The 27,417-nt window shown below is 51.7% G+C and overlaps 8 protein-coding genes across 8 annotated transcripts; 6 read left to right on the top strand and 2 right to left on the bottom strand.

Annotated features, from left to right (window-relative positions):
- Positions 1-621: 621 nt before the first annotated feature.
- Positions 622-2,154, top strand: PFICI_00512 (uncharacterized protein; the record flags this gene model as incomplete). The annotated part of the gene is made up of 1 exon (XM_007829093.1): positions 622-2,154. One exon carries the CDS (start codon positions 622-624, stop codon positions 2,152-2,154), a length of 1,533 nt encoding a protein of 510 aa, XP_007827284.1.
- Positions 2,155-5,521: 3,367 nt separating this feature from the next.
- Positions 5,522-7,157, top strand: PFICI_00511 (uncharacterized protein; the record flags this gene model as incomplete). Its single annotated transcript, XM_007829092.1, has 4 exons — positions 5,522-5,552; positions 5,654-6,470; positions 6,574-6,646; positions 6,741-7,157. The coding sequence occupies 4 exons, from the start codon at positions 5,522-5,524 to the stop codon at positions 7,155-7,157; spliced, it is 1,338 nt and encodes a 445-aa protein (XP_007827283.1).
- A 540-nt stretch (positions 7,158-7,697) lies between these two features.
- On the bottom strand, positions 7,698-9,483 carry PFICI_00510 (uncharacterized protein; the record flags this gene model as incomplete). Its single annotated transcript, XM_007829091.1, has 4 exons — positions 7,698-7,721; positions 7,779-8,207; positions 8,274-9,043; positions 9,168-9,483. The coding sequence occupies 4 exons, from the start codon at positions 9,481-9,483 to the stop codon at positions 7,698-7,700; spliced, it is 1,539 nt and encodes a 512-aa protein (XP_007827282.1).
- A 682-nt stretch (positions 9,484-10,165) lies between these two features.
- PFICI_00509 (uncharacterized protein) lies at positions 10,166-11,602 on the top strand (the record flags this gene model as incomplete). Its single annotated transcript, XM_007829090.1, has 3 exons — positions 10,166-10,502; positions 10,565-10,708; positions 10,767-11,602. 3 exons carry the CDS (start codon positions 10,166-10,168, stop codon positions 11,600-11,602), a joined length of 1,317 nt encoding a protein of 438 aa, XP_007827281.1.
- A 3,220-nt stretch (positions 11,603-14,822) lies between these two features.
- Positions 14,823-15,812, top strand: PFICI_00508 (uncharacterized protein; the record flags this gene model as incomplete). Its single annotated transcript, XM_007829089.1, has 3 exons — positions 14,823-15,608; positions 15,673-15,730; positions 15,787-15,812. 3 exons carry the CDS (start codon positions 14,823-14,825, stop codon positions 15,810-15,812), a joined length of 870 nt encoding a protein of 289 aa, XP_007827280.1.
- A 270-nt stretch (positions 15,813-16,082) lies between these two features.
- Positions 16,083-19,448, bottom strand: PFICI_00507 (uncharacterized protein; the record flags this gene model as incomplete). Its single annotated transcript, XM_007829088.1, has 4 exons — positions 16,083-17,488; positions 17,543-17,578; positions 17,622-17,710; positions 18,103-19,448. The coding sequence occupies 4 exons, from the start codon at positions 19,446-19,448 to the stop codon at positions 16,083-16,085; spliced, it is 2,877 nt and encodes a 958-aa protein (XP_007827279.1).
- A 1,296-nt stretch (positions 19,449-20,744) lies between these two features.
- PFICI_00506 (uncharacterized protein) lies at positions 20,745-23,074 on the top strand (the record flags this gene model as incomplete). The annotated part of the gene is made up of 2 exons (XM_007829087.1): positions 20,745-20,917; positions 21,016-23,074. The coding sequence occupies 2 exons, from the start codon at positions 20,745-20,747 to the stop codon at positions 23,072-23,074; spliced, it is 2,232 nt and encodes a 743-aa protein (XP_007827278.1).
- A 2,252-nt stretch (positions 23,075-25,326) lies between these two features.
- Positions 25,327-26,879, top strand: PFICI_00505 (Exoglucanase 1; the record flags this gene model as incomplete). The annotated part of the gene is made up of 4 exons (XM_007829086.1): positions 25,327-25,796; positions 25,852-25,999; positions 26,053-26,619; positions 26,694-26,879. 4 exons carry the CDS (start codon positions 25,327-25,329, stop codon positions 26,877-26,879), a joined length of 1,371 nt encoding a protein of 456 aa, XP_007827277.1.
- Positions 26,880-27,417: the final 538 nt, after the last annotated feature.

Genomic DNA, 27,417 nt, shown 5'->3' with positions numbered 1-27,417 from the left:
GTTGGGCGCTGGATTGGGATTTTGGGACTTGTTCCAGTGGGTCAAGTGAGGAAAAATTTGGCGTAATCCTTGGGGTTCGATTAGGGCGATTATCCCCGATTGCCCAGCGGCGGGTGGCAGTAGCAACTAGAGGTGGGATGACTTTTCTTTGGCTTGTGATTGATTCGGAGTTGGCCAGCAGCGCTGCCTTGTTTTATCCTTGGCCCTTCCAGCGGCTCACTCCAAAGTCTCTTTCTTCTCTTTTTCTCTCCCTCAACACACCACTTTGGGGTGAATAGCTCGATATTACAGCGCACCTTTCCGACCTCTTCGCAATCGCCAAATGCATATACAACATTCAGAGGATCTTTTTCTTTCTTCGCTTCTTTTCCAGCTCCAGATGCGCGTTTCCGCCAACCAGAAAACCCACCGATCAATCTTTGAGCCACGCATTGAAGCCGAGCGTCGACGAGCAGGCCAATCCAGCCTGCCTTGAATCGGAGAGGGCTGAGCAATTTCTAGGGAGGAGGAAGAGACTCGGCGTTGGAGTGAGCGTCGCTTCTCTCTAGAAGATATCAAACAGATTACATTTTTCGATTTATAACACCCAGTCGCCACAGCACCATTCACACAGCCGTCACCATGATGCCAAAGGCGGCCCCGGCACTCTCCACTGTGCGTGGATTCGGCACAGCGCCCGTCACCTCGGGCGATGAGGACTCTGACCACTGCGCGACACCTCCCTTGACCGCCCGCCGAGGCAACGGACGTCGACTCGACGATGTGGTCAGCGCAAACTGCAGCCCCCTCCTCCGCGCCCACAACTCCCCCGCCATCAGCGGCATCGCCAAGCTGCGCATGCAGCTGGAGCCACTCAGCCTGAGCGACTCCCGCACCAGCACCATGACGGGCTACAGTGACAGCCGTACCACCACCATGATGACTCGCACCAACAGCCAGCATAGTGCGCTGGGTCGTAGTGATGATGACATTTCCGAGAACGGTTCGACTAGCTACGAAGTCGCTCTGGAGCACGAGTTTGTTAGCGAAAGTGTCCGCGAGAAGCCCAAGTTTGGTGCGATTGAAGGTGGACTTGTCCAGCGCAAGGTACAAGCTGATGATTTTGAGCCCCTGCGCTGTCTGGGCAAAGGAACCTATGGCACCGTGCTTCTCGTGAGACAGCGTGCAACTGGTCGCTTGTATGCGCAGAAGCAGTTCAAGAAGGCCTCGGTCGTTGTTCACAAGAAACTGGTGGAGCAGACAAAGACTGAGCGCCAGATCCTCGAGTCGGTCAACCGACACCCCTTTGTCGTCAACCTGTACTACGCATTTCAGGATCACGAGAAGCTCTATCTCATTCTCGAGTATGGCCAGGGCGGTGAGCTCTTTACTCACCTCAACACAGAGAAAATGTTCCCTGAGCCAGTGGCGGCTTTCTACATGGCACAAATGATCATTGCCTTGTCGCACCTCCACGATAACTTGGGCGTCATCTACCGCGATCTGAAGCCCGAGAACTGCCTCTTGGATGCCAAGGGAAACCTGCTCCTGACGGACTTTGGGCTGTCCTCCCAAGTCCCTCTTGATGAGGAGGACTGCTGCAAGTCTATTCTGGGAACTGTTGAGTACATGGCACCCGAGGTGGTTCGCGGTGACAAGTATGGCAAGGCTGTCGACTGGTGGTCGTTTGGAGCTTTGGGCTACGACCTGATGACGGGCAACCCACCTTTTAGGGGCGGCAATCATGCCAAGATCCAGCACAACATTCTCAACCAGAAGCTCGTGCTCCCCTACTTTCTCAGCCCCGACGCAAAGGATCTGCTCACGCGTCTTCTCAACAAGAATCCAAAGAAGCGACTCGGTGGAAACATGCCCAAGGACCTTCAGACTCTCAAGAAGCACCGATTTTTCCGCAAGATTGACTGGAAGAAGCTCGAGGCCAGAGAGCTTGAGCCGCCTCTGCAGCCGATGATTACGGATCCTGAATTGGCGGAGAACTTTGCGCCCGAGTTCACTGATCTCCCGCTCAGCCCCGTCATCACAGCCAAGGACCCTTGGGGTGCAGAGTCTATCAAGAACAAGGATGGCTTCAAGGAGGATCCTTTTGGTGGATTCAGCTTTGTTGCCTCAAGCAGCTTGCTCGATAATGCGGGTTTCCTGGCTGGGGAGGCATAAGAATCGAGATTGAACAGAGAAACAAGACTGTATAGGACAGGATATACTAGATATGCTAGATATATACCTACTGCAAGACAAGACAGCATTAGAGGTTGCGCCTCGAAATATTTGGTTGGTTCGGTTGGTTCAGTGGCTTGAGAGGGTGCAGCCCCCGAGGATCGTAATCAGGTTCAATGGCGTTACGGAGTAGAAAGGAACGGACGGGCATAGTTACAAAATGTTTTCTAGGAGGCCTCCCAGTAGGATGGGGCTCACAATCACGATGGGGAATTTGCAGCGCTGTTTGTATTCACCGCTCGTGAGTGCAAATATGGTTTCCTTGCTTGCTGACGACAAAGCTGCGGAGTAGAGACCAATCATGACTGTAGATATTCGCTGCCGTGTTCCCCCTGCCTCGTTTCAAGTTCTGCCGGCCACGCGGTGCAGCGAGTTATCAGATAAGAGATTCTGACACGAACAAAACCATGATTTTGATTCTCCCGATCTTTCCGGAATACTCCAAACATTTTTATCTGTTGTTCTTGTCCGATTGACGTTTGACCGCGACCGCTGTCCCGTTGGCCAAGCTATTAGCTAGCTAGCGCCTCACCTTACTCGACTTTCCAAGACTATGCCCAGAAACCTATTTTCTGGTATCCGTATCTGGGTATAAGCCGCAATCTGGCTTGGTCACTGTCTCCTTCATTTGCCAAAAACGGAAATTTAGAAATAGCACAGTTAGGTAGCTTTCAAAGCCGCTCTTTACTATACAGCAACTCCACGCTCTTTAATAAGTGATCGGCATTCTGGGCAAAGAAAGGAGTCGGTGATGCGATGGACCAACGAATTTAAGTGGCCACAATATCAACGCCGGTGTCAATTGTTGATTATGCCATCACATTTTGGAGTTCCAAGTAAATGGTCTCTAGTCCGTCAAGATCCAAGCAGGCCAAGCAAGTCGTGAAGCGTCATGATTTGGAGACGCTTTCTTGATTACAGTATCAGATTTGAAGCATGTGTTTAGCCACTTGTGTGTATACTCTGACGACGCTCATGCAAGTGTCGATCCACAACCAAGTCTTGATTGAGAAAGGAACTGGTTGTGGAATACGATATACGTATGGTCTACGGGCTACTCCACTCAAAAGGCTATGGATGGGAGGGGTCTAACTGTGCAAATTGATGACCGATCAAGCCTTGACGGATTAAACACGAATGAAGACGGTTTCTTTCAGGGAAGCAAGGTGAAAGATTCTGCATGGATCATACGGCAATCGGTTTCATGCTTGCTGGCAGCGCCCATCTCCGCGATTTTGACGAGTGGTTCTATTCACAACGGTGGTTGAACCCATCATCATCTACCGGACCTCGGGAAACGAATTACGCCCAAAAAGATTAGCCTCTGATCTAAGCCTCACGAAACCCCAGGATCGCGGTAGCACTGTACATCAACCATAAAACCTTAGTTTAAATCCTTGGCGCGACAAATGGTTTCTAGACCTCATTTGCCGGATTTGGGTTAAAAAGACTACTGTAATATAAGAACGTTTAAAGCTAAATCAGGGGCGGAGCGCGAATGGTCAAGGATGATGGAAATTCGAGATGCATTCTCTGGCTTTTCCAATTCCAAAAAACCTACCAAGCATTCGGGGACGGTTAGAAAGAACGTTTACTCAGCCTGCCTCGGTGCCTTGGCCAACTATCCCATCCCCGCTGACGCCAAGCACGTTTTCTCTCAAGAGCATGCTGACACATATCACAATCGGGAGGGATGTGTCTTTGTCAACCTTTTGCCTACGTACATGCCCAAGATACCCATGAACTTGACCTTGTGTCTATGCTGTGCCAGAACAGCTATCATCTCCATACCTACGAATCTCCCCCTAATGTAGTAGATACCTACCTAATAAGCCCCACGAACGGACCCCTCTTTCTTCTCATTTCCCCCGGACAAACACTTATTGGTATTCTGTGGCACGAGGCAAAGCCAATCACGACGGCGCCAAGGACCGCTTCGACCCTAGCGAGATGCGCGTGTGTGGGTTTTCTATGAAGCCCCGAATGTGTAATGTATGTATGCTATCAGCTCTTCCGTTCCTGCAAGCCATGTAAATGTGTACGGATGGTGTGTGTGCATGTATATGCATCTGTTCGCGCACCTTGGCATTCGCCAGCAGGCGTCGTCATCACCCTTATCGTGGCTGTGTATGTCAGTACCCAGGTATTTGGGCTGAAAAAGAAAAAACAAGAGGATATGTTTGGCACAATACGTCTAAACCTTGTAGATATTGAGTCGCTACCGGCACCTTGGCACGCAGCATGCATCAGCCCGTTTTGCATTGACCTTAGCCTTTTAACCACCTTTGCCTTGGCCCTTGGGCCCCCCGGGACACCGACGATCGTCGTCCCCCCCAAGCCAATCGCTGAATGATATTCTCATCAATTGTCAGCAGTATCTAGTCCTTGCCAAGTGAAATAGGTCCTCCGGACGCCCCCAGAATACCAAGAGCTCTTAAATGGAGAATTTGGGGGGGATGTAACACGGGCTGCTTGCCGAGTGCCCATGGACAGTGTCAATGTCTGCCCGTTTATTGGCCCCCGCTGGCGTCATTCCCAAGACATTGGACATGTCGTTTTGGGTTATGTAAATCCGTTGCATGTGCAGGAGGAAACAATGATAAAGGGGAGCTGAAATCCGGGCTGAATAACTAGATGATATTTTTCACCTTTGACAAGACGCTCCCCGAGGCATTTCCCTTAGGCCAAATACATAATTTGTAATTGTGTCTGACAATCCATTTTCAGAAAAGAAAAAAAGAAACTCGTCATCCATTTGATAGAAATCATATTATACCCATCTTTCTCACCTCGTGGCTGCCACGCTTTTTCCCTGACCCGGTCTCGAAAGAGCGTCGCTTCATAAATAAGCACTAGAAAACATACCAGCTAGCAACATTGTCTGGTGCGATACAACAAACCGTCAGCTACGGTCAAGGCTGTGTGCTGTCTGCTTTGCTCTACGCCGTGGCGGGTCGAGCATCAGTCCAAGTCATTGTCTCTCATTTTGTCCCGTTTGGTCCGTCTTCACGCCAGGCCGTGTTCCAATCTGATAGCGCGTTCTGCTCTCTGCTCTACTCGGTTCGTTTACCTTGCATTCCTCTTTGGGTAAATCTCAAACACACAGACACAACCAACCCAACATCTGCCGTCACTTGGGACACCAAAGGCTGGAAGCTAATTTTTGGTGACGCAGAGGTGTTTTCTTTGTTTTCCTAAATAAATAATCCCCCTCGGTCCCTGTGGAAAACACCCGAGACTTTTCTTTTGCCTTTATCTCCATCGAATCGATCCGTGGCACTCGGGGAAAACGAGTGTCCATTCAACTATGCGCTCTTCATTCACGGCCGCGGCCTTGTGTAAGTCAACACAACTTCAATGCTTTCACTCCTCAAATAGTCACAGACAAACACCGCCATATCTTTGGGAAGAATAACTGGCTAACCCAAAGTTCACCCAGCCGCTCTCACATGTGCAGGACTCGGCTCAGCAGAGATTCAGCAGAAATGCTCAACGAGCGACATCTGCTTCAGCGTGGCCGTAACCGAGGCCGCTGCCTCGTCAGGTTCCGGAAATCTCTACTTTCAGATCCAGGGTCCAACGACGTACTCGTGGTTGGCAATGGGAACCGGTTCGCGCATGTCGGGTTCCAACATGTTTGTCGTTTACACGGACGGGAGCGGCAATGTGACGGTCTCGCCGCGCCTGGGCACCAACCACGTCATGCCGACCGAGGACACGTCGTCCACGGCCGCCCAACTCACCTTGCTGGCCGGCTCGGGCGTCGATGGTGATACAATGCGCGCCAATGTCCTGTGCACGAATTGCAACAGCTGGGACGGTGGCTCCCTGAGCCTTGGCAGCACCAGCGCCTCCTTTATCGCCGCTTGGCACAGCGGTGCCGCCCTCGACACTACGGATGCCAATGCCGACATTTCGCAGCACGACGGGACGGATGGCTGGACCGTCAATCTGCAGTCTGCGACCGTGTCTTCGGATTCGAACCCGTTTGTGGCCGCAAGTAGCAGTGGCGGCGATAGTTCGTCCTCTGGTGATGGCAGCAGCGACTCTGGAAGCAGCTCTGGTAGCAGCGGTTCATCCACGGGGTCAGGCACCTCGAGCAGCGGAATCAGCGGCAGTAGCGGACCCAGCCAGAGTTCAACTGCCCAGCTCATCACCGCTCACGGCGTCATCATGGCCATTACCTTCATCATCATGTATCCTCTCGGCTCAATCCTCATGCCGCTCCTTGGCAAGTGGGCTCTCCATGCTGCTTGGTACGTGTCACTTGCCTTTTCTTCGCCGAAAACAATCACTACTGTCGTGGTCTCTGTGCAAGCTTTTTCTTATAATCATACTGACAATACATTCATCTTGTAGGCAAATGGTCAGTTTCATCCTGATGTGGGTTGGTTTCGGAATTGGTGTCGTGGCTGCCCAACGGACCTTTATTGTAAGTGAAAATGCCAGAACTGCCCCTACTTGGGCAATAGTTACTTGACAACAGCAAAGACTTTGAGGGCTGACAGAATTGGCTCATGAAATAGAACTTCTCCGCCACTCACACCATGTTCGGCACCGCCGTGGTCGTCCTCATGGTGATTCAACCCGTGCTCGGCTTCCTCCACCACCGACAGTACCTCAAGACGGCACAACGCGGCGCCATCTCTGCGGCCCACCGCGCCTACGGCTCCATTCTCATGAGTCTCGGCGTCATCAACGGCGGTCTGGGTCTGCAGCTGGCTGGCGCCTCGCGTGGGGCCGTGATTGCCTATGCCGTGGTGGCTGCCATTGTCGCTGCCGTGTATCTCGCGATCAAGGTCTTTGTCGCCGCTCGCAGGCGCCGCGGGTCTTCGACCCATCGTCGTGGTTCATCTGCTCGAGCTGGAGAAAAGATTGGGGGCAGCCGCCGTGATAAGTATAATCAGACCCACGGCGAGGAGATTGAGATGCCGAGAAGGTAGTTTCGTGTCGTTCCAATCCATCATTTCAAGTCGGAGCCCTCGGAGGATACAAGAGTCTTAACTTTTCTGGGGAACAGGTAAAACGAGCCGAGACTTCTTGGTTCAGAGATGTGCTGTTGAGTATGAGAGGTCTTGAAAGACCTAGTGCCTTGATAGAAAGCGGTATACGACGGAACGAAAACATGGGAAATGAACCCGAATGACTTGCTTAGTGTCGCATAAATACAAAGTATACCTGCCCATCTACACGCCCTAAATGAGTGAGACTTTTCGATGGATTCCTAAGAGGGGAATCATTGAAATTAGAATTATCATCATCTCCAACACGAGTCCAAAGTCGTCTGAAATCTGAACAAATCACCATAATGTAACCTCAAACAAAGCCACGTGCAAAGTGTATATTAGAAATTGTATTCGGAGAGACCAAAGACTGAGGAGTACTGTCCATATATCGGGAACTGGATCGAGTTGGGTATAAGTCTAATGTCATATTATAGTCGTAACCTCAGGCTCTGCTGAGTAGTTAATCACTGTGGTCCGTTAAATGACATAACGGAACATGGCCTTGTAAGATGTTAGTACATATTGGCCATGGACATGCATGAATCACTCCAGACTTACATTGTTCTTATCCGTCACGTCCTCGAAACCCTGAAGCTCGCTCTCGCGCTGCATCTCGGCCAGCTCCTCCTCGGACTTGCCGGCAATGGCGCGGTCGCGGCGCCGGTTCTCGCGCACGTACAGGAACCGCAGGACCTGGTTGAGCACCAGGTTGAGCACAAAGCCCGCGAGCATGGCGGCGATGCCGCCGTGGTAGGCCGGCGCCTGGGTGGACTTGAAGAACTGCGGCCCGGCAATCTGGCCGACGCAGTAGCACACAAAGACCCAGCCCGAGGCCATGGAGCGCTTGGTGGACCCTGCAATGTTGGTCGACAGCAGGCCCAGGATCACCATGAAGCCCACTGGATATGAACCTAGAAGCCAGAGGCCGACGAGGCGGCCCCATTTGTTGTCGGTCGCGAGTTGGTTAATCAAGCAGGTGCCGATGATCTACGCAGCTGGTTAGTCTCTTGGTGCAGCGTACTTTTGGCAATCCTGAGAACGGCGTGTACTTACAGGAGGAATCATGGCCAGAGATGCAATGTGTAGACGTGAATTCGAAATCTTGGAAGTCAGATAACCGCATCCAAGCTGGGCGACCAATTGGACAGTAGACAGGGGCAAGTTCATCAACGTGGTCTCAATGGCTCCGAAGCCGAGGCCAGAAATGATGAGGGAGCCAAACGACAGGCCACCGGAAGCCAGGGCGTTGACAAAGGATATGAGGCCCAGAATGACAATCTTGGGGTCCAGGGCCGCCTCGACGACCTGCTCGCGGACAAAGCGCCGACTCTTGGTGCCCGTCTTGTTCTCGATGACGCGCTGCACGGCGGCCACCTTTTCCTCCTCGCTCAGCCACTTGACCCGCGACGGGCTGTCGGGCACGCAGAGGGTAAAGACGACGCCCCAGACAATGGTGACGGCGCCGAGGATGATGTAAATATACCGCCACGGATGCAGGTGGCCGGTGATATGGCCGATGCCGTAGGCGACCAAGACGCCCACGAAGCTGCCGACGCCGAGAAAGGAGATCCAGAGGGCGGAGCGGCTGGCCTGCTCCTGCCGCGTCCACCAGATGCCCGTCACGGCCACGAAGCCGGGCGAGATGGTGGCCTCGGTCATGCCGAGGATGAAGCGCGCCGTGGCGAGCCCGGCAAACGACGAGCACGCGGCCGTCGACATGAGCACGATGCCCCAGAGGACAATGTTGACGCCCATGAATTTTGCCACGGGGAAGCGCTGGAGGATGGCGATTCCGGGGTACTCGGCTAGCAAATAACCAAAATCTTTTATGAAGTAATATTAGCCTCTTTGTCTTCCACTGACATGTAACAGTTTATAATTCTTGTTGCTTTTTTATTCTTTGTTTTAGAATGCAAAAATAGGATTCCGCTTATTTCGAGTACTCACAGAAAATGGACGAGACCCATGAGTAGTCCTGACCGACGAGTTTGTTATCGTCAATGATCTTGTACACTGAACTGTAGCCCAGTGATGTCTTGTCGATGAACTGGAGCGCGTAGGTGACACATAGGAAGGGCAGAATGTATCTGTCAATCTTTTGCCGAACCTTTTTGGACATTTCCGCATCGACGGCGCCGGCAGCCAAAGCCTTGACGGCGAGGTCTCCGGTTTCATCCTTGATGTCGACCTTGGTGAGGTCGACATCTTGCTCTGCCGTGGCGGCCGGATGGATGCCGTCCTCGGCCTGCTTCTCGGTATTCATGATGTTCAGTTTGCACAACCGAGGCCGTATGACCCAATGTTATCCTAGCAACCAGAAAGACGAGCAAAGCTTCCTCGCAAGATTTCGAAAAACACGTCGCAGCTGGGGGCAATGCACAAGTTCTTATCCAAATATCTTTATCACAACCTACCTACAGACTAACCAAACACAATACAACATGGCGACCGGACCGCTGCCGATCATCTCCACCCACTGATAGTCGGCCGACTCCGGTGCCCCATTCACCTTATAACCGTACAAGACGTGATTGGGTGCAACGCCGCCAAGAACAGTCAATAGGTATTAGCCTCGAACTCTGTTACTGGGGTTTGACCCAACCACATGGCGCCCTGGATTTCGCTTCTTTGCCGGGGGCAAAAGCTCGCTAAAGGATGAGCTTCGGGACAGGACAAGCCGCGACTTGGTTTTGCATAACAGGGACGTCTTGCCATCAATGCACACGACGAGGGAACAGAAAAGGTCTGGACTTGAACAGGCCTCTTTCCAAAGCGTTTTCATTTCGGACGCGCGTCTTGATCCGGGTACTTATCTTTTTTTTTGATATCGAGTCATCTTTAATAGTTTCTTTTCTAGTACCTGAGAGAGTTGTCCCCGACTATTAGATACCGGCTTGAGCTCTTCCGCAAGGTCTCACAAACCCCTCCTTCTGGGCGCCGCAGCCATGATGTTGCGCGAGGTAGCCGACGACTTTGTCCTCGTGTCGCTGGACAGTGAGAGAGTAGAGCATGCGTCGGACGACAAGCTGCCGCTGTACATTGACCACATTAGCCACCATGTCGACAAATTGGCCGAGCAGCTGTGGCCGCTGAACAAGACGGTCCACGACAACCCGGAACTGGGCTTCAAGGAGTTTATTGCCCACGCGGCGCTCACCAAGTTCTTCAAGCGCCAGCCGGGATGGAAAGTCACGCCATCGGCCTACGGTATGGCGACGGCATGGGTGGCCGAGTGGGACAGCGGCAAGAAGGGTCCAGTAATCTCATACAATGTAGAAATGGGTATGTTTCTGCTTTATTTCTGACTGACAAGGGAGCAATGTTTCTAATGACTTGAATTCAAGACTCACTTGAGGGAATCGGTCATGCATGTGGCCACAATCTCATCATGACGGCGTCTGTTGCTGGCGGTTTGGCAACGGCGAAAATGGTTGAAAAACACGACCTCGGCGGCAAAGTGGTCGTCTTTGGAACTCCAGCAGAAGAAGGTATACTTGCTCGGCATGAAACTCTCTCACAAAAAGGCTCTTTACTTACCCTGCATAGGTGGCGGAGGCAAGATCAAGCTACTAGAGGCTGGAGCCTACAAGGACTATGATGTGGACATAAACCTCATTTCTCATCCGGGTATCGTCAGAGAGAGCGCATTGGTGCGTACATCAGCCTACCACATGTTCTCGGTCGAGTACTTTGGACGCGAGGCCCACGCCGCCGCTAACCCGTGGCTCGGCATCAATGCCCTCGACGCCATGGTGACGGCGTACACGGCCATCTCGGTGCTGCGGCAGCAATGCATGCCCGGCGATGTGATCCAGGGGCACATCACCGACGGCGGGTCGCGGCCAAACATTATCCACGCCCACGCGGCGGGCAACTGGGTCGTGCGCGCCGACACGCAGGCGCGGCTGGAGGAGCTCAAGAAAAAGGTGCTTGCCTGCTTCGAGGCGGGCGCGACGGCGACGGGGGCCAGGCTGCAAATCACCGACGGGCAGTCGTACGCGGACCACGTGCCCAACCGGCTGCTGGGCGCGTCCTACGTGCGCTACTTCAACGCCCTCTCGCCGCCGAGCGCCATCCCCGTGGACCAGGACGTCGACGAGATCCACGGCCGCACCATGGCCAGCACCGACCAGGGCGACATAAGCTACGCCATGCCCAGCCTGAGCCCCGGCTTCTCCATTGTGCCTGGGCCCGGCGGCAACGGGCCGCATAATCCAGAGTTTGCCGAGGCCGCGGGCACCAAGGACGCCTTTTGGCGGGCGCTGCGTGTCGGCAAGGCGCTGGCGGGCACGGCGGTGCAAGTCCTCACGACAGAAGGTCTCCTGGCCGCTATCAAGGAGGAGTGGAAGCAGGACATCAAGGTGAAGCGTGCGCGTGTCTAGAGCCTTCCCCAAACTCCAAGGGCGGAAAACTGGCCGCCATGAGAGCGGTGACCGGTTCTTCTCTTCTGCTTGGCATTCTCAATAAAAGTTTTGGAGATTTACAAAAAAGCATTGACGTGACATTCGTAGCGGTCAAAGCAGCTCGCTTGACGAGGCATGAGTCTGTTATGCAAGGGCCCTTGGAGTCAACGAACGACATGAATTGTGGGACTTGGAAAATCCGTGTATAGTCCAAGGTCACGAGGCTGGATCGAGTATATGAGATGTTATTAGCTTATTAGGCGTCTACCTACAAGCCTAGTCGTCACTTTTTGTGTCTAGTGCCACCTGCATGCGACCCCCAAAATCAAATCTGGATGCGACTGTATATAATGACTATACCTATTTGAAAAACCGTGTACCGAGGTAACTTTGTATAGGGGTTCTATAAGGAACGCTTTCATTTCACACAAGACAAGAATAGCAATCATCAATGACATGGGCATTTTTATGTGAAAGTAACAGTCGAAACTAGGAGGTCATCCTTTAGGACTCAGGCTACCAAGTTGGGGGCGGTCAATCCCATGTTTGGGTACCGAGTATAATCACATGTCAAGCTTTAAGCACACACGTGATGGTTGGTCATGTTGAGTAAAAAGAATGAATCGTGGTACGTAGACAAGAAAAATAGAGTTCCAGGATATACTTGATTAATTTAAATTCTAGACAAGACTATAAAAGATCATTACTGGTGGAAATACCCAATACACTGAGTCATGTTCCGAGGTTCGTTCATGACAATAAAAAACAGAGAGGGCGCATCTTGGCGTTTTGTCGGGATGCACCAACAAGAGAGTCTAGTATACTCTTTTTGTTGACCTGTCGGACCGATTGGCGCATCCTGTTTCTGGTTATCCTGGGGCCTGGGGCTTGGGCTTGGGGCTTTTCTCTGAAGGGATGATCGCGTCAGGCGCAAAGTGGATCTTTTGGTATTCCCTGCCCCTGCTAAACACATGGATGTACTATTCTGTACGTACGCACGTACTAACTTACCCCGGATTTTAGAAATCTCAAGCCATGTTGGCAGGTGGTAGTACTTTGGATAGGCTTATGGCAATGATACTCTGCAAGTCCAGTCGGCAAGCAAAAGTCATATCCTCGCAATGGGGGGCTCAACGGAGAAAGAAAGAGATGGCGAGTTTGCGGACATCCTGTCGCTTACTGCATCTCGCAGAAAAAGAGGGCAAACAAGGTCAAAAATTCAGAACAAGAGATGCACGACATTGCCGGCTTATGGCTATGCGCTGTCATGGCGCAGTGACTAGGGATGAGGAAAGGGGAAGATGAGATCCCATCGGATCAAGCTTCCTTTAGATCTTCGACTTTATTGAAGAGACTGCCTTGCCCCTCCCTTGCGCAGACGACTATAAACCCTGTGAAGATCGGTTGTCGGCCGGGGGTGCTCTATTCTAGTTTTAATTATCCCCGATCTTTGACTGGACGCCGGGCCTCATCCGAGAAAGGTAAATGAAATATACTCCACCAGACATCCTTTGTGTATGCCTTGTCTTGGGATGGTATCACGCAACAAGGTTTGTTGTTGTAAATAGGACAGAGAAAAAACAAAACCCTTGCTTGATGCGCGCGCGCGGGGTGAAATGCCAAAGGGAAAAGAAAGAAAGATGATTTACACACATGCGAATATTAATGCTGCATCACCCGGTGCTGACCGCAGCGCGCAGAAAAGACCCTAGGCAGGTCGTCAGAAGCATTATATGCTGCCACGGGTCCGGGGCGTAATAGGTCACGGCTCGCGAGAGGTGATAAAAGTGTGGCGTAATAGAAACTGCATGCGGCCGGTAGTGTCTCTTTTACAAGTCAAAGGGCACTGGCTGTCGAAGGCTTCTGGAAGAATAAACCACATTGAAAAACAGAAAATAAGCTGGGGGAGGGGGGTGACAAAACGTGGCTATTCGTCAGTGGAGTGGTTCTTGGGGTCGTTCAACCATCTCCTCACCCCCCGCGCGCCGCCATATTCTACTTTGTTTAGTTTGGTTACTAGGTAGGTTAGGTTGGTAGTATGAGCAAGTATGCCCATCTGATAGAAGCACCCCCATCCCCAAAATCATGTTCCCGTGCAACTACAACGATCTCATGGGCCGGAACGGCCCATTCAGAGGCTTCCACCCTTCATCACCTGTCCATCTGGCTAGAGACCACCCCCAGACTTTGCCCATTTTCCGGGGGCTCGCCAACCAGAGCCCCGTCCAGCATTCGGCCAGCAGCGCTAGTGCAGGAACGGTCGCCCCTTGAGGCATATGGTAATCAGGCTGACCGCCCAATGGGAGGCCCGAGACGGCGTTCGGATGTAGGCCTGCCAATGTCACGGCATCGGTAATCTGATGAACATTTTTTTTGTTTCTCTAGGTCAGAGGGAAGATTCTTCATTCTCTCTCTTCCTCTCTCTCTCAGGTCTCCATTCCCGATGCTACCCCACAAGTTGGGCTCCAGAACGCGGCTCAATACAGACATTGACTGGATGCCCACTCGCATATTCGATCGCATGGGAAAGGAATCAGAGGAACTTGTTTCAACATGCTCATCCGTCCGCCGGGGGGACCCCCCTCACGCGGCTGCTTGACAGACTGGGGTGGGTTCCCTTTTTTTTTACGGCCGGCCACTTTGGGCCAAAAACTGCGATCAATCATTTTTTTTTTCCCTCTCTGTTTCTTTCCTCTTTGATAGTCCTAGACGAAAGGAAAGAAAAACTTGCAAGGGGGCCCCAAAGGGAACATGAGCTGCCCGGCAAGTATGTCGGCCAAATCACTTGCAACCATGTCTACTCCATGATTGGTGCCCTTTCCTCAAATGATCACAGCTCACTACCCCCCGAGAGGGAACTTTTCCCTCTCTTTTCTCTCTATCTCTCTCTCCTTTGTGCGGTGTGTACTCGTCATGACCCAAATGCGTAAGCTCAAACCCGGTGATTTGGTCAGCCTTCTACAATGGTAAACTTGGCAAATCTCAAGTATAAGAAGCGACGGGTGATCCCATCGAGTATATTAGCCGAAATGCATACAGGCTGGTTTCTGATTCATCACTGTCCTTCCTTGAGACGAAATACTTGCCAATCCTTGTAAATATTCTATTTCTATTATATCAGTCTTCCTAGAGAAGACGACAAACTTGCATTCTTCAGTTCTTTGATCATTATCATCATATCATCATCGTCATCATCATCATGTACAAGTCCCTCCTTTCCAGTCTGGCCGTGGTGGCCCTACTGTCGGGCTCCGTCTCGGCCACCACGCCTCCTTCTTACTCGGGCTATACCACGGTCTGGTATGCCAACTTCGCCGGCGACGCCGGTTCCCTCCCGGACACGAGCAACTGGAACATCATCACGGGCAACCTGGGCGTCAACAATGAGCTCGAGACGTACACGTCGTCGAACCAGAACCTGCAGCGCAGCGGCGGCCAGACGCTGCAGATTGTGCCGCGCCGGGACGCGTCCGCCTCGGGCGGCTGGACCTCGGGCCGCATCGAGAGCACCTACACCTTTGTGCCCAAGGCCGGCGGGCGCACCATGGCCGAGGCCCAGATCCAGTTTGGCTCCAACCCCGTGGCCAACAAGCAAGGCCTCTGGCCGGCCTTTTGGATCCTCGGCGACTCGATCCGCCACGGCACCGCCTGGCCCGCCTGCGGCGAGCTCGACATCATGGAGACGGTCAATGGCTACCTGACGGGCTACGGCACCACCCACTGCAACGTCTACCCGGGCGGCATCTGCAACGAGCCCAATGGCATCCAGGGCTCCATTTCCATTCCCGACCAGGGCTGGCACACTTGGCGCATTGTCTGGGATAACACGGCTTCCAGCTGGACGGGCCAGACTATTACCTGGTACCGCGACGGTGTTGCCTTTAATGAGATTTCTGGCTCTCAGATTGGCGATCAGACTACTTGGAATTCCCTTGCCCACAGATCGCTGTACTTTATCTTGAATATGGCTGTTGGTGGCTCCTGGGTGAGTTCTCTTTTCTAGACATGTCTCGCAGAAACTCTGATGACTGACCTGAAATTGTTTATAGCCTGGCAACCCCAACTCGGCGACCCTTGACGGCTATGGCAGCATGATGGAAGTTGCTTGTAAGTCTTGCTAGAACATGTTTCAGTTTACTCTTTACTGACTTTGTCGTGTTTAGATGTCGCTCATTATGCTTCGACCTGATATTACCATTTAAGGAGTGCGTTCGTGTTGGAGAATGTTGCATCTTCACTTCTTGTTCATGTTTACCCAATATTTTCACATATACCCCCCAACAATGGACCTGAGTGTTCATATCGTTATGTCTTTTGCATATTATACATTATTTGCGTATTCTATAACATTTTGATCCCATGTAAGCCTGGCTCTAAATGGCTTTCATCCGAGTGCGCTTGTATTTTCTATGGTGACGCGCGTTATGGTTCATGATAAGCACTTGTGGAACCAGCATGTTTACTGGCGTCCACTCGATTCGTTCTTGAGCTTGGCCGCTTGTTCAGACTGTTGTCTCCATTTACCAGCATATTTCCAAGCCACGGAAACAGCTAACAAGGCGGCGACTTGCACAATGGCACAAATAGTAAATGCCAATCCAACGCCGATCCCATTAATCAGTGGCATGATGAAACTTGTGCCGCCCGCGGCAAATAGGCACCTGGCAAGATTGAGACTGGCTGTGGCTGCTGCACTGCGGTCGGAAAAGATGTCGACCAAGTAGGTTGTAATGACGGATTGTATAGAGACAGACGACCAACCAGTGATAAAGGTCGATATGATAGGAATCGCCAGAGGCACTGTATTTGGAAATTGGATGCACCAGCCAAACAAGAGAATAGAGGCGCATTGAACAACAGAAAATATTGGAACAAGCCGGAGTCGAGCCTTTTCAAGAGGAAAGTTTTCTTCCGAGCCGGTCGATGACGGGTCTTGACCAGCCTCTGTGTCCGCAGAGCGTGTTGGTTGAGCCTCGAACGCAGCTTTGACTCGGCGGTAGTCGATATCGAGGATCTTGCCAGAGACAAGAGTTCCAACCATGGAGCCGACTCCGTTGGCAATGAAAGTCAGTCCAATTTGCGTTTCACCAAGTCCGTAGCGGCTTTCGAACAGAGAAGACATGGCAGTAATGCTCATCTGCCATACGGCGTAATGGACAGCCAGAAAAATGATCGTGGGGGCTGCGAACTTGCTGGTCAGAATACGCAAGGGTCCAAGTACGTCAATCTTCTTGGGCGATACTGCAACGGGAATTATCGCTGCTTTTACCTCCACCTTGATGAACTTCTGATATAGCGTCAGAGGAAACTTGGCAATTGGATTCGACGGTATCTGCCCGCCATTCCCGACGATTGACCTCAGTGTTTCAGGAAGGAGTGCCAATAGAAAGAGCAAAAAGACACCAGTGTAAATGGTGAGGAACCAGAAGATTGCTCGCCATCCCAGAGATCCCGCCAAAGCACCTCCTATCACTGGACCAATTGCAGTTGGCACAAGTAATCCGGCCTGGAAAATGCCCATGTAGCTTCCGCGGTCGGCACGGGTAGTAATGTCGCCAATAACGCCAGCGCCAATAGCAATCGTGCTCGCGCTGCCAGTGCTTTGTAGACATCGCAGCACAATCAGTGTGGCATAGTTTCTCGCTTCAGCCAGGCCGACGCATGCGCCCAGGAGTACCAGAAAGGTCAAGCAATATGCTACTCGGCGTCCCTTGACATCCGACACAGGTCCCCAAAGGCTAGGTGCGAGTCCTTGGAAGATGAGATAAGACGTCACGGTGAGGTTGACTAGCTCCACGGAGACATCGAGGTCGTGGGCAATAGTAGGAAGTGCTGGGAAGTAGATGTTGGACGCGAAGCCAGAGACTGTGTCGAGTTAGACTTTGGGAATAATTTTTGATGGTAGCAGAGAGCACTCACATGTAGCCGCAGTAGATGCGATCAGAACAATAAGTGCTTTTTGTCATTTGTCAAAGATGCTGAAAGGCGCCTCCTCTACTTTCGGGGTAGATTGTGATATCGGAGGCGGATCGTTTTCTGCGGGAAGCTGGTTTGTGGACATAGTGAAGAGAGGAATGAATGTGAGTCCTAGACAGAGAAGAATAGAATGAGATGGACACTGTTGAGTTTGAGCAATAACGAAAAATCGAGGGGTGCCAAGGGCCTTCTATTTACATTGACAGCAAGGCAAGGTTGGTAGGGAGAAAAGTGTATTAAGACGGACTTGAGTGTGGGGACCGGGTCCGGAGTTGAGCACAAGCGGCGGAGTTGAGCCCGAGCTGTGGAAGCACCGTCCGCTGGTATGGACTTGGGTGGATCCATGGTCCATAGAGGTAGTCGTATACTATTTTCGCCTCGTATGAGATTGTGTCTTGAATCATTATAAAGACTCTGGGATCTTTGCATGACATACAGTGCAGACTTTTTTCTATTTTCTTGGTTGTGAATCTGGCGACAAAACTCATCCTTCATTCGAAGACCTAGACGATACGTATATCATCATTCCATATTCATCAACGGCTTCTAGCCACTGGTCCACCCTGCGTTGCCTCTCGTCAACTTGGGGTTGATTGAAACCAGCAGGAGTTGGCCAGAGCTCGTCAATACGTAGGCCGCCGTCCGGCCAGTCTGCCAAGTAGGCATTGTAGGCTATCTGCCATTCTTGCCGAGATGAAATGGCCCACAGGTCTTTGGGTCCAGGGGCAAGTAGCCCTTGCAGCTCGACGCCGATAAATGTTGGCAATCCTTCTTCAGCTGAGAGGACGTTATCAAAAATGTACATGGCAAAAAGGGTTCGCCGTTTGGCCTCGGCCACGATCCAATCCTCCCACCGTGGACGTGCACGCTCCTGCTCGGCGATGCACATCAGACCACGTCGACTGCTGGCGCATGCAAGCTCTTGCAGGTTGATAATGGTGCTCCGAAAAGTCTGGTCCGCCGCCCGGCCGACTTTGAAGAACAAGACAATGGCATACAAGAGATATGCCTGCAATGCCGAGAGCGAACTGATGTCATCGTGTGTCGCACGCTGCTCGTATACTTTCTCCATGTCTCTCTGTAGCACATCCATCACCGCACTTTCACTCCCGGGCAGGATCTTTTCGCAGATACGGACCAAGCTCAGACAAGTTGACAACGGCGGCCGCGCGGCTGGTGATTCGATTTGTGAGGGATGTATGAAAGGCGGAGCTCCACGACCGCGCATCGCCTTTGAAGCATAGGACCCGAGAACTCTGCGCATGTAGGCTGTTATATTGGCTGGATACTTTTTCGTCTTTTGTCCGGGAATAGGCACAAACGTGTTCAACCACCGACTGGCAATTTCATCAACGTTTAATTGACAGGCGAGTGCGGCACCTCTAAAGTCAAGTGATGAAAAATCGTCCGAGATCTTGCTTGCTGACCTACGCCCTGAAATGTGGCTCTGAGAATCAAAGTCAGTACCATGAAGCGTGGCTGTTGTGGCCGTCATGGGACTACAATGGTCCGTTGCCGACGGGGCTGGCTGGCTAATAGAACCGAGAGTGTCCGGTTCAGAAAGAAGTCCGCGATCGATGGCCGTGATTCCGCTATGAGCTGATGCAACAGAGTAATTCGTACTATTTGTCGCGACAGGGGAAGACTGCTGATGTACTGCGTCCACCATCAGCTCTTCACGCTCGTTCTGCAATGGTTCTGGGCTTGGCTGCGTCTGTGGATAGTAACAAGACAGGCCTCGCAGGGCGCATCTCGAGCAAGTTCCAGCTTGGCGGTTGCATTTCGCCTTGGCTCTAGAGCACTGCTGGCAAGACTTTTGTCGAGAGCGCAGATACCTCGAACCTCTCATTGTGTCATAAAGTATTATTATTACCAGCAAGTGGTATACAGACGGAGAAGCCCTGCCAAAGCTTTGCCACACGCAGTATACATGGCAGAGATTTATTCCATAAGCGGTCCAACCTGCAGCGGCCTACTTCTTGGAATGCCAAAGGAAAGAGTGGAAAGCAAACGAGGTTAAAACTTAAAAAATGCACGTTCGGAGTTGAGGGACAAAGATACTCAGCTCCGTAGCTGCGGGAAGGAACTACCACGTTACAGAGCTAACACGCCAGCAACGCTAGCCCAAGACTGCTCTTGCCAAAAGGCAATTCAAACAACAATAAATATTGCCAAAAATCTTTAAATATTAACAAAGGAAAGCACGATGCAAGAATTTATAAAATATAAACCACGCGCCTGCCAAAAATACGACACCTGAGTGATTCGAACACTCGCTCCCGAAGGAAATGCCTAACACTATTCCTTAGATAACTGTCACCTCCCGAAGGAAATATGACGCTTCTTTTGTAAAATAGCAGGGCATCGCGTTAACCACTCCGCCAAAGTGCCTAACTGTTTTATGGAAGGCGCGCATTTATTATAGCTTAAGATATTTTTCGCACTAACGAATAAATTTATAATTATTTCCATTATATTTAATATTATTAATTCATTTAGATTTAACACAACGAGCTATTCTGCTTATGGTAAATTATATTATATATATTATTTTAAAAAAAAACTTCTTAAAATAAATAATTTAGCAATACATTATAGCAAGTTTATCATTTGCCTCTTCACTAACTAGGGGGTTTGCATATGGCTCTGGATTCCAGTTCCCTTTGCTTAGTGCTGTAAGTCACTGTCAAACAACAGGAAGACCTTAATACCAAACAAATACTGCGGTGACATTATTTGACATATCAGGCAACCACCACATATTTTGAAATTCAAGAATGGCAAGAACACAAATCAAAGTTGAGGCGTTCGAGTTTGAACAATTCAGATTACGAATCACGTGGCGATAGGCTGAAGTCGCACCGTTCGGGGATCAACGCTAAGAATTCTAGCGCAATTACCGGCGCGCGCGACCTTTTGGTCAATTAACGACAGCAAATTTGAAGTTCGCGACCAAAGACGTCAGGGTCGCGTAAGTCGGAAAGAGGTTGGAGCAAGTTCTTTGTTTTTTTGAATGGCATTTTGGCTTGCGATAACTATCTAACAACATTCTTCCATCATGGCATTGCTTAGCTTCCACTCGATATAATAACCGCATTCTTTTTGGGACAGAACCTTTGGCGCATAACCCATGTCTGTTGGCGCAATGGGCAAGAAGACCACAAAGACCTCGACACTGGGCGAGGGGTCCGATCAGCGGGTACAAGCTGCGAATGGAGCTTCCGAGTCGACGACCACTGGCAGCAGCAAGAAAGGCACCAACAAATCGTCCACCGCGTCTCAACCATCGACCTCGGCACTCGTCATCTGCAGAAACAAGTGCGTGCTACTGCTTTCCCATGCTCACTATGCCACCATCCCTTCTCGTGGCTTCAGACATTGTGTAAACAGACACTAATGCTGCCTTTTTCTTGCAGACATTGGAAATACATCTCATCGTTTCACGGACCATGGCTCCAGTTACCTCTGGAGGTCCTCGAGACCATCGCCAATGCCAATTATTACATGCCTCTGCCTCGGCCGGTCGACCCTTCCGTCTTTTACGACCTGGTCAAGATTCGAAAGCTCGTTGATAATGCCACGGACCTCGCAGTCCGAGCTGCCAATGGCGTCTCCTCGCCTGCCATGTCCAATTCGTCGGCCGGAGGAGGTACACATCAGATGCAGGCGCTCGGGCTCGGCTTTGCGAACAATGGGGGCATGAAATTAAGTCCCGAGAGGCGATTCAAGCTGCGCGAACAGGCAACACAAAAGTTGTCGCGGGCATATCATATCGATGAGATTGCGTCGAGCGTGGCCACCATGCAATCGACCTCGACTTTGGAAAATGTGGCCGGTCTGGTAATGCAGAGAGCGCCCGAGGACCCAGATGCCAACTATGTGCATTTCTTTCACGAAAAGATACCCAGTCGGCAACTTGCAGAATGTACTGATTTCCGCGCCCTGGACCTAATTATAAATCAACGTCACGGTGACTGTGAACCACTGAGAACTAGGGCTATAGTGCGCATGTTCAAGGACGACTTTGAAGGTGCTGCGCAGGATCTCACCCGTTCCCTGGCTGTCTATCGGACGTACAACAGCTCTTCCCTGCACCAACTTGCAAATGATTATGACAATATGGAATTGGAGCCCAGAACTACGCGGCGGCGGGACTTGCCACCGTTGGATGAGCGGGATCAGCCAAGGAGCACAGAGATCCAAGTCTTGTTCCAGCGCGCAGGTTGCTATCTGACCTTGGCCTGCAGCCACGTAGAGCAGTCGCTGCTGAAACGTACGTCACCCAGGAACGATGCTGCCGATGTAGCTTCGAATGAAACGACAACCATTAAAGATGCGTCGCTGCCATCTCCTACGATTGACTCCCTCTCCGCAGAGACGGGCCCTACCAAGCGAGAATTGGAGAACCGCAAGGCTGTCAGAATGTATGCCAAACGGGCACTGAGAGACTACATGGAGTACCTCAAATCTTTACAATATTCGCCTAATATGCCCATCGAATTATCAGATGAATTTACCAAGCTAGTCAATCAAGCCAATCAACGCAGTCGGAGACATCGCGTTGGAACCCAGGACCTATCGAGCCCAACGGACGGGTCAGAAGGTCATACGGTCTACTCGCTTCACCAGTTGTTTTCTGCGACGCCACCTGCAGATCTGCCCGCATATCCCTCCACAGATCTGGTCTCTGCCCGTGACTCCAACCCTGTGACAACAATGGAGTTTGTCACTTATCATCCCTTGCTTACAGATGCCCTTCATTCCTTGCTATTGTGTCATGCTCTAATTCAGACATCTGCAAAAGAGCTTCAAAGACATGCTTACATGGTTGCTCGCCTTGCTCGTTTGGCAGATGGCTACCCAGTCTTCCAAGCTAGCAGGTCTCCGGCCCGGGCCGATTGGATTGAAATCTTGCGTAGAAGTGAGAGCTGGCTCGATCTATGCTCGTCATGGGAGGCACTGTGCGCCCCAGCACCTCTTCTCACTACTTTGTCGCCAGGCGGCAATCTTTCCAGCGCTGCGGCAACAGCTAATGCGCTGGCCATCACAGGGGGGCAAAGTCCAACTGAAAGTGATGAACAAAGAACAGACCGACTCAAACACCAGGCGATTATTGAGGCCCTCGAGGATGAGCGCGTCAATGATGAGGCGAGCTTCAGAGCGTCCATCCTTGCACGTCAACGCAGAGCTGAAGCTGAGCAGGCCATTGCCTCTGGGGTGCCTGCAAATGGAAGCAGTGCCACCGCCAAGTCTCCATCCCTATCATCCCAGAAACGGTGGGCAGTGGACGACGGACGTGAGTACCCGATTCTCACAGAGAGAGCGGAGGCCGTCGCCCTCTGGGTTCGTGAAGCGCCTGCGGGATCTGGCGTTGGCGGCGGCAAGCGGAAGAAGAAGCCGGGATCAGCGAAGAAACCTGCATCGACGCCTGCTACCGACAGTGCTGAGAGCTTGGACGTAACCGCAGTGCGGTAAGATTCGTCGACTCACTGGAAACGGGAGTATAAACATGCACAAAAAACACACTGTAATCGTATCCTTGCGCAGTATTTCATAAAAAAGCATCTGTATCGATGTAGTTACTGCTTGGCGATCGATTGGCTCAGTACTATCATTGTTCCCGTCGAGCTGAATTTGCGCATAGCCGCCAAAATGCAACAGCAAAATCCTTGAGCGAATCGGCAAGTTTCCGATCAGCGATCACGACTGGATATTGTCCATACCCTCGGATGAGGCTCCCCGTCGCTCGCTATGTGCCACAGATACTACAGTAGTATTTGCGGCCCCGACGGTAGGTGCATTTTCTGGTAGTCACTGGTTCACGCGCTGGACTTGAATAGGCAACCAAGACCAAAGTGGTCGTCTGATTCCTGGCGCTGACCGGAAGAGTCCAACTTGGCTTGTATGACCGACATTCACCACCTGTCAAGGCGTAGATCTTCTGCTGAAATTACCATGGACGGATGGTGCGTTCCGCGCGCATAAATGTGCCACCATGACCAGAAAGTTCACCCAATGCCTCGTTCCGACACTGGATAGATAAGCAAAATGCAACTCATCTTGCACGTCTCACTGGAACCGAAATATCATGACATCACAACACTTCGGAAGGGGTCAGCCTATGGCGCTTGATGTGGGCATGAAGATAAAACTATAACTCGTGGCCGGCGCGGGAATCCGCCACCATGCTGGCTGAGCCATAGCAGTTAGTGCCAATATACTTAAGTGCGGCTCGTCTGTAGCCGCCTACCGACGCCCAGGTTACGATTCAGTTCATTTCGAGAGGTAATATATCTGAGGTTGCATGTGCTAAATCTGAAGGTGCCCCTACCCCAATTTCTCCAGTCGTGCGCTCTAATTTTGCGCATTATACTTTGGGGAACATATGTAACCTAGGTGGTAGACAGCCCGCTCTCCAATACCCCACGCACGGGGAAATATAGAATTACGGTATAATTCTGCACGCGAGCAAGAGACACGTCAGATGACCGCCTGACAAAAAAACCTAGACACGTGCGTCAAGTTTGGATAACCTCTCAATACAATACACAAGAAAGTCCATTGACGGGGTGTAAACTTGGATCCAGCTTCGTCAGCTCTCCGGGTAAAAAGGAAAATACGATATCAGAATCATGCCGCTCCAGCATCTTTCTGGGCCCGAGCTAGGACAAACGGAGACCGAGGTCATCTGATAAAACAATTAAGATTCTTTTGCCCTGGATGGTGGAGTAGTGGCTCAGGAGGTCAACTGGCTTGACTGGTGCTGAGAAACTGACGGCCAGGAGTCTGTGGAGTATCCCTGCCAGTCCGGGGTTGGTCTGTCGATCTTCCAACACTCCCTAATCTTGCAATGGTTGAAACAGATGATTTCTCCATGGCGATTCGCCCCAAGCCACGAGGGATTCCAGGCACAGCGTCTACTTCCAACAAGCGAAACATACTCTAGGGACCGACACCCGGTCCGGGGGGTGGCATTGCGATCCCGAACCGTCCTAGTCCGGGCCCTATGCCGCTTTCTTAGGTGATACTCGGCAGATGGCCTCCGTTCTGCCTTTGGTGTACCTGGAAATAAGCCTCCAATCAGATTGCAGCCCTACTAGCTGCTACTTGCCGCTTCTGGCAACCCCAATCTATCTGCCCAGGAGATCTGGCGACCCTTAATCAGCATTGACATCGCCGCGCCAAGGACTACCGTTTCTTCACCCCGGGTCAGCCTTTTTGCAGTGCCGGAGGCTCTTCATGTACGATTGACGCGTGCAAAATGGTCGCGCCACCTTGGGACAGACTCATCATTCCAAGACGCCGAGACATGTCGACGGGCCCACCTTCGCAGAGACCTGCGCCAGAGTGCCCCGTCGCTGGAATAGGCATGACGACGAACAGCAGTCTATCCGGCCCGCCATCCGGCGCAGGTTCCTCTCTTGATGGGGCCTCCTCAAGTCGTGGCGTGGTCATGAGGGTTGATTGATTGCTTTGCTTGACTTTTGGCTTTGCGGTGTCTGGCTCCCGATGTCCACTGTGGTAGACTGGTAGTCTTCCATCCGAAAGCCGGACTGGTTAAGAGATTTGCATCTCTAAAGGGGCACTTTGCACTTCTCTCGAGATATATATCTTGAGTCCTAGTGCCGTCCATCTCATCATTCCTTTCTGCTTGCTCAACCACACCACACTCCTTCTCATTCACTCCTTTCCCAGTTTCAAGTCATACAGAAGTTGACAGGCTCAACATGCAAGTTCACTCCAAGATCGCGGCCGCCTCGGCCCTCATTGCTGCCGTCAAGGCGCAGTCAGCTTGCACACTGACCACTGAGACTCACCCTTCTATGAGCTGGTCCAACTGTGACGCTTCGGGCTCTTGCACAACCACCGCTGGTTCCGTGACCGTCGATGCCAACTGGCGATGGACGCACACAGTCGATGGCTCGACCAACTGCTACAGCGGCAACGAGTGGGACGCTGCCCTCTGCCCTGACGCCGAGACATGCACTGCCAACTGCTGCTTGGACGGTGCCGAGTACTCGAATACCTATGGTGTCACCACGAGCGGTAATGCTATGAGCCTCACTTTTGTTACCGATGGCCAGTACAGCACCAACATTGGTAGCCGTCTCTACCTCATGGCAGACGATTCAACTTACCAGGGCTTTACTCTTCTTGGAAATGAGTTTACTTTTGATGTTGACGTCTCCAAGCTCGGGTAAGTAGTGAATGGACCGCGGAGTTATCGGAACAATTGTTGACTTGAAATCAAGATGCGGCTTGAACGGTGCCGTCTACTTTGTGTCCATGGACTTGGACGGTGGTTCCAGCGCTTTCCCATCCAACACTGCTGGTGCCAAGTACGGAACTGGTTACTGTGACTCGCAGTGCCCCAGTGATGTCAAGTTCATTGACGGAGTTGTAAGCGCGAACTAATCCAAAGAATCAAAAATACAGTTGCTAACATTTTGCAGGCCAACTCTGATGGCTGGGAACCTTCATCCAACGACGAAAACGCCGGAACTGGTTCCAAGGGTGCTTGCTGTGCTGAGATGGATATCTGGGAGGCCAACAGCATCTCGACTGCCTACACTCCCCACCCCTGCACCAACAGCGCCTACCACTCGTGCGAGGGCGACGCCTGCGGTGGAACCTACTCCTCCGACCGATACGCCGGTGACTGCGACCCTGATGGCTGCGACTTCAACAGCTACCGCCAGGGCAACGAGACCTTTTACGGTCCCGGCTCGAGCTTCACCCTCGACACGACCCAGAAGCTCACCATTGTCACCCAGTTCCTGACTGACGACTCTGGTTCCCTGAGCGAGATCAAGCGCTTCTACGTCCAGGACGGCGTCGTCATCCCCAACTCCGAGTCGAGCATCGGTGGCGTCACCGGAAACTCCATCACCACCGACTACTGTACTGCTCAGAAGACGGCCTTTGGCGACCAGGACATTTTCGCCAAGCGCGGTGGACTGGCCCAGATGGGTGCCGCCCTCGCCGAGCCCATGGTCCTGGTCATGTCTCTCTGGGACGACGTGAGTTGCCTCATTTGTTGATATTCCTGGTTGCTTTGCTTGCTCTACCATACTGACATGTATTACCCCTTTAGCACGCCGCCAACATGCTCTGGCTCGACTCTACCTACCCCGTTGACTCCACCGCCGACGGTGCTGCTCGTGGTACCTGCGCCACCACCTCGGGTGTCCCCAGCGATGTCGAGGCCAACCAGGCCTCTTCGACCGTCACCTACTCCAACATCAAGTTTGGCCCCATTGGCTCGACTTTTGCGAGGTGAGTAAAAACGTATAACCCTGTCTATGGAGATGATTACTTTTGTACAAGTCAATGCTAATATCAAACGTGCAGCTCCTAAATGACCCCGGCAACTCTGGGCTATAGAAAGTGATCAGAAGACTCTATAGATGACTCGATCAGTATTTCGCACAGACTTTTGCTCCTCGAGCTTGGAGTAGAATGGAGGCTCGTGGTGTAGACGAGACACAGACACGGGCTAGAGCCTAGAAAAAGACCATATGCGGAGACCCGGCAGTCGCATAGATCGAAATGAAATAAAACGGTGTGGAATAGGTTGGATTTTCGTGTATATACTGTGGGGACACTTTTCTTTGATCTGAGCCTTGAGATCCTGGGTTTGTGTCTTTCATTTCTTTTCCCTCTCTTCCCGATTCGAATTGTACATACATTTCTGATGCTGAATATATGAACACATTTTTCCTCAAATATCTGTCTTCGATGAGCCTTGCTGCATTCATAGTGTCATGCCGTAGTTTTCAATCGTCCAGTACAACTCCGAAAAGACTTGCCACCATGAT

Source organism: Pestalotiopsis fici, assembly GCF_000516985.1.
Source record: "Pestalotiopsis fici W106-1 unplaced genomic scaffold PFICI_Scf_1, whole genome shotgun sequence".
NCBI lineage: Eukaryota > Fungi > Ascomycota > Sordariomycetes > Amphisphaeriales > Sporocadaceae > Pestalotiopsis > Pestalotiopsis fici.
Note: the sequence above shows the minus strand (reverse complement) of the source record. Positions and strands in the feature narration are given on the sequence as shown.